Source organism: Pteropus vampyrus, unplaced genomic scaffold, assembly GCF_000151845.1.
Source record: "Pteropus vampyrus isolate Shadow unplaced genomic scaffold, Pvam_2.0 Scaffold391, whole genome shotgun sequence".
Taxonomy (NCBI): domain Eukaryota; kingdom Metazoa; phylum Chordata; class Mammalia; order Chiroptera; family Pteropodidae; genus Pteropus; species Pteropus vampyrus.
In genome coordinates, this window is record NW_011889172.1 from 634446 (window position 1) to 640832 (window position 6387).

The following is a 6387-nucleotide window of genomic DNA, read 5'->3' on the forward strand; positions in this document are numbered from 1 at the left end:
ATGTAATATGTATATACATATATACATACATATATATGTATGTATATACATATATCTAGTATTGGGAAGTTGACATTATTCCTGGAGCAGTCTTTACCTAATGAGGGAAAGGATTGACGTAGAGTCTATCCATCTCCAAAGGTTCCCCAGAGAGCTGAATCCCAGATGCCACCAGAGGGGAAATCCACTAATGCTCCCTTCCCTGACTCCCCCAGCCCCCGTTGTTTCCTGGGATTACCTCCCAGATAAACTACCTGCACACCAACCTTGTGAATGAAATGTTCTGGGAATCTTCTGTAAAAGACGTGGGAAGGGAATTCTGGGCTGGAGGAACAGCATGTGCAGAATGTTCAGAGGCAAGAAGTTCAATTATTCAATAAGTATGTATTGATCACCTGCTGTAATAGCCATTCATTGATTCAGTTCTGGAGTGGATAGGGTCCCTGCCTTTCTGGAGCTCACAGAAATGGAGGTCGCAATCAAGTAAATCAAAAAGAATTTCAGCAAGTTTCACTAATGAACCCATTAGGGCAAGGGACAGGGAGTGAACAGGGTGTGGCGCAGGATCCAGAGTGGGGGGCATTCAGGAAAGTTTTGGGTGAAGGCTCAGGCTACAAAAAAGAGGAGGTCAGCCATGTTGGTGATGAGTGGACGAGCACTCCAGGCTGAGGGAACTGCAAGGTTGGCCACGCCAGAGCTCAGAGTGAGAGGAGAGCGGGGATGATGCCATGGAGTCAGGCGTGGAAACTTCGTCCCTGAGTTCATTCCTCGGCCTGCCCGAGACTGCCTGGCATCCTGGAGGAAGCCCCGCCCTTCCTGGAAACTGCAACAAAGGGCTGGGCACCAAGTGCTTCCCTTCTCCTTGAAAGAATGCAAAGGGAGTGTCAGACCAAGTGGGGCATGCTCCCCCTGCCAACCTGCTGCCCATTATCATCCCATCTTCATTTAGGAAACGGCTCTTCATCCTCCCAGGGGCTCAGACCAGGACCAAGGAGTCATCCTTGACTCTGCCCTGCGCCCATGTTCCAGCAAGTCCAGTTGGCCCTGCTGCCAAAAAGGATGCCACATTCTACCACTTCTCCAATGCCACTGCCCAGCCCAGGCCTCATCATTACTCACCTGAGCTATAGCAGTTGTCTTCTCTCCCATTTGGCTTCCACTCTGTCCTCCCACCCCCTGACTGGAGGTCCTGCAGGGGGGCTCCTGTAAAAACCCGAATCAGGGTCTGTCCCTCCTCTGCTCAGAACCCTCCACAGCTCCCATCTTACTCAGAGGAAAAGACAAAGTCCCTCCCAAGTCGACAAGTGCCACGTGCTCTGCCCCACCCCTCTCTGCCCTTTCCTCCCACGCTCTCCCTTCCTGACCGTTCCAGCCACACTGGCCTCCTCGCCGTTCCTTAAGGCAGTTCCTACCTCAGGCCCCTTTGCACGTGCGGTGCTCTTTGCCTGGTACTTCCTTCTTAATATTGTCCCTGCTCCCTCCTCATCTCCCTCTGATCTTTGCTCAAATGTCAACTTCTCAGTCTTTTCCACTTATTAAATATTCTATTTAGAAGTCCGTTAACCCTATATTTCCTATCCCCTTCCATCTTTTATTTTTTTCCTTAGCACTAATCACAAGCTAACGCTCTATACATTTTTTTTTTTTTTTACCCTTGTCTGTTGCTCCACCAAGACCAACTCTGCACGATGGCAGAAATTTTTGTCTGTTCTGTTCATTGTTGTGTCCCCAGCACCTGGAAGGATGCCTGGTACCCAACAGGCGTTCAGTCAACACTGCGCAGCGGTATGGAGCAATAAGGAAGAATGACGCTTTTATGGCTACAGGGGGGACCTTGCCGGCACACTTCGAACCAAGGTCAAGACAATCCGTGTTCGAATCGAGAAAAATCCGCCAAGAAATAACACTCCGCGCAGGATTTTCCCAGACCTTACGAGGAGTAGGGACGCCCCGGGTTCCCACGCTGCGTCGCGCCTTTGCCCAGGACGGGTATTCGGCACCCTCCACCCCCCTAAGGAGAAAAATCCCCGTGGAAATTCCTTAGGAACGATCTGGGCACGAGGAGGGACTCGTTTTTGGATGACGAGCAGCTCAGCCCCATTCTCCAGAGGAAGGGCAGGGGCGTTCCCGGGCCCCCTCCTTTTCCCTTCTGCTAGGCGACCTCCTAGTCCGCTCAGAGATCTCCATGGCGACGCAGCGCGCGCCCCACAACAGGAAGCCTGGGGCGACGCGGCTTGGCGCTCTGAAACTCCAGAGTTCCCAGCCTCGACCTGGTGGATGTGACCTCGGGAGTGGGTGATGTGGGGAGCGGCCGGTAGACGTGGCGCCGGGCTTCTCAAAGACCCCAAAGCCCTAATAGAACCAGCCGGCGCAAATCCCTGCACACTTTTAGCGCTAGCGTCTGTGGTTCGAGTTTCGGGAGCCATGCTCCGTGGACAGGCATTTGAGCACCCGCTGCTTCCTCCCCACTTCAGGTCCTAGGAGCTGCCTCAGTTTCCCTTGGGAAGGCAAGGACTCGAGGCCCTCCCCTCCCACCTCTAGGTGGTCTGTCTAGGTTTGGCCGCGGAGCCTGGGAACGGCAGCTGGGGGACTCAGTGCGCCAGGACCACGTGGCTTCCTTCCCTTTTCTGGAGGCTGTAAAAGACGCCCCCGCGCCCAAGACCAAAAGGAGAAGCGAGGTCGCGGGGGTGGGGGCGCTCATGGGTTGGGCATTGCGGATCCCGGGACGTGAAGACGCCCCTCCAGGGTTTGCTGATGACTAGAGGTACCTGGGCCTGCTTCCTTGATGGAGTGCGCCCCGAGAGTATTCCCGGTACCCCATGCCAGCAAGGTATCATCCACTTGGTTCAGGAAGCCTGGAGGCGCTGGGGAGTTAGACCCGAGTTTGAAGGCCCTTGCAGCTGGAGCCTCACTTTAATCCTCCTTAGAATGGACACAATAACAGTCCCTACAGTCCAACATTAGCTGTAAAGTGTTCAGAGCAGTGTAAACACAGAATCAAGGTTAACCGAGCCAGGGAACGGCCCCCCAGGGCTGAGCGCAGCGCCTGGGTCTATGCCGCCACTGTGGCCCCATTGCTTCAATTCGGAAATTCCGGAGCTCTTGTGGCGCGGGGGTGGGAGTCGGGGGGGACAACCCGGCTCGGCGCGGCACCCTTTCGACCCGGAAATGCCCGAGCCCTCGTTTCGGAGGAGAAGACGCAAGGTTTCCGGGAAGGCAGCACCGCCCCCCTGCCCGAGTCCCCGTGGTCAGCTGCTATAAAAGACCAGAGTGCTTCTGGCACCCAGTCCGTGCTGCGCCCTGGGGTCCTTCTTACCTCCGTCGCTATGTCTCTTGGAGCCTCCCAACTCCCACTGCCCGCGATCCTGACCCTGCTCGGGGTTCTGCTCCCAGGTGAGTCGGGGGCGGGGGCTGCCGTCCGGCCGGCGCCGGGACTGGGGCTGCACCCTCGGGGCAGTGGCGGGGTTAGGGGGTTTGGGGGAGGTGAGTGGCGACCAGCTCCCTGCTGACTGAGGACAAGGTTATTCGTACTTAGGTAGCTGTTTGCAGGAAGTTGTGTCTAGAGCCACCCATTGAAAATCGACCACCATGGGTTCAAATTCCGACCCTGCATCCCCTCGATGTGTGGCCTCGGGCTATAGTCAGCCTCACGGAGCCTCAGTTTCTCAGCTGTAAAACGGATCTTGTAATAGCGATCACCTCGCTGTGGTTGTGCCCTGGCTCAGCGCTGTGCCTGCCCCCAGGAGGGGGTCAGGTGGTGTGAGATGTGGTTGGCCACAGTGGCGGCAGCGACCTGGGGGCCGTGCTCAGCCCTGGGGGCCGTGCTCAGCCCTAGGGGTCCTGTCTCCGGCCCTGGGGGTCCCATCCCCCAGTCCGTTTAACACTGATTCTATGTTTACACTGCTCTGAGCACTTTACAGCTACTGTTGGACAGTAGGGACTGTTATTGTGTCCATTCCATAGAGGATTAAACTGAGACTCCAGCTGCAAGGGGATTAGAACTCCTGAACAGGCTGAGGACCCTCTCCCTGCTCCCTTGCTTATTCTGTTTCTCCTCCCGGGGCCTTGGGAAAGTCCAGACCTGCTTCTACTCAGGGGAATTCCTGGCTTGGCTTGCCAAGGCATCAGAGGCTGAGAAGTGAGATTCCCCAACTGCCCTCCGGCAAGGCCAGCCTGGAGGGAGGGGAGGAGGGGGACAGTTTCAAAGGGTGGGGAGCAAGAAAGTAGAAGATGGACATTTGTGGTTACCAGCTCCACAAAGTGTTCTAAAGGGGACTCCAATTCAGATTCTACTACTTTCTGTCAGAGTAACCTCCCCTCTTCCGGCCTCAGCTGTTCCCCCTGTGAAATGAGAATGATCCCAGAATCACTCTTGGAGAGCTGTTTCACACATACCCCACTCCAGAAAGAGTGGGCCCAAAGCGGAGGGCAGGAATCTTTGGAGGTAGGGTAGAAGGGAGGGGCTCAGACAGACAGATTTTTTTTAGCTTTGGAGGCACCAGGGTCTGAGGGAGCTTAGAATCCACTTCCTTCTTATCTGGGAGTTACTTGTTAGCAGGGGACCGGGTGACTATATTCACCCACCTTACAGATGGGAAAATTGAGGCCCAGAGAGGGGAGACCACTTGTCCAAGAGAGTGAGGAACCAGCCTGATTAGAAACCCCCCAACCGCAGAGGGCTGGCCCTCTCCACGTGACCTCTTGGGAGGGAAGACACTGACGCCGCCACGTCCCTCCTCTGCTGAAATCCTCCCATGGCTCCCTGTTGCCCTCAGAATGAAAAACACATTCTTGGCATGGCTTACACTGCCTGTATGACCTTCGTGACCTCATTTCTCCCAACTCTTTCCCCCTTGCTTACTTGGCTCCAGACATCCTGCCCCAGGACGCTTGCACTTGGTCCTCATTGCCTGGAACTCAGTTCCCTTTTCTCTGGATGGCCAGCCCCTTCTCATCATTCAGATCTCTGCTCACACATTACTCTGTCGCCAAAGCACTGTCTGTTCTATCATCCTGTTTTGTTTTTGTCAAAGCTCTTATTAACATCAGTTATTAATTAACTTGTTTGTTCATGAATTTTTCTGTCTCCTACACTGAAGGCAGAGAGTTCAAGTCTGTCTTGTTCAAGGTTGAGTACCCAGAAATGTTGATGAATTCTATTTCCCTCTTCACACTTTTGTTCCAGGGCCTGGAGGTGCCCAAATATCAGTGGAACCCCCAAAAGCCATCATACCACGAGGAGGCTCCGTGCAGGTGACCTGCATTGCCACTTGTGACGAAGATACTTTCTTTGGTCTGGAGACTCAGTTGATGAAGAGGGAAGTGGCCCATGGGAACAACCGGAAGACCTATGAACTTAGTAATGTACAAGAAGACAGTGCTCCAATATGCTTCTCAAACTGTCACAATAACCAGACGACAGCTACAACATCCCTCACCGTGTTCTGTGAGTGAGTGGGCTGAGGGCTGGACTAGGTAGGCGGGGCAGGGGAGTGGGCAGGAGAGCCCCCCCGCAGGCTGGGACTGCCTTTGTTGCTTAGTGATGGGGTAAAGGAGGGTCTCACTGAAAGGCAGGTGAGCACACCTTCCGAGAGCCTCCTTGTCATTTGAGACCCTTCCTTGAATTTCCTTGGGTGCAGTTAGAGATTCAACAGGGATTCAGCACATTTGAGAATGCTGGCTCTCTAGGCCTCAATCTTTAACCATGCGACAAAGCCCTAGATCTGGCTTTTTAAAAAAGATGCAAATTAAAACTAGCCCTGAGATGGCATTTTTCACATATTGATGATAATCAAAAAAATTGATAACAGCTGTGCTGGCAAGACCTGAGGGCAGCAGGCAGTCCTAGGACATTGCTTGCAGTGTGGAAGCATAAAGAAGCACAACCCCGGGAAGGGAGGGGGGCGTCAGTTCTTCAAATGACACATACACGTGTCTTTCTGACACAGAAACCCCACTCCTGGGAATTGGGCTTACATGTGTCCCTACTCACGAGGGAACTGGGGCAGGAGGGACAGGGTTATTCATTGTGGCTTTATTTGGAATGGCAAAAGTTTGCAAGCCACTCAGATGTCCAGAGCTGGGAGATAAACTGTGGTTCCACTATACAATGGAAGAGAATGCAACTATGTACAAGAGTGAGGACGCTCCTTGTGTCCCCAAAGAGAGTGAGCTCCAAGGTGTATAGTCAAGTTCAAAAAAAGTAAGATATACCCAGAATGAGCAGCATGCCATCCTGGGTGTTAGGGAGGGTCAGAGCCTGACAAGGGAGGCTGTGCTGACTGAAAGAAATGACCGTATTATCTGGCTGTGGAGAGAGAGGCTGGGGACTCTAGGAGAGTCAGGGGCAAGGAGCGAGTTTTCTCCCGCTTCTTTTCTCACTTTGGG

At 53.7% G+C, this 6387-nt stretch overlaps 1 protein-coding gene across 1 annotated transcript in view; it reads left to right on the forward strand.

Moving 5' to 3' along the window:
- The first annotated feature begins 3182 nt into the window (after positions 1–3182).
- Positions 3183–6387, forward strand: part of ICAM1 (intercellular adhesion molecule 1) — an 8940-nt gene continuing 5735 nt past the window's right edge. The window contains exons 1-2 of the mRNA XM_011380255.2: positions 3183–3393; positions 5186–5446. Of these exons, the coding sequence (XP_011378557.1) occupies positions 3327–3393; positions 5186–5446 (328 nt within the window). The 5' untranslated portion in view covers positions 3183–3326. The remainder of the gene's footprint in view (positions 3394–5185; positions 5447–6387) is intronic.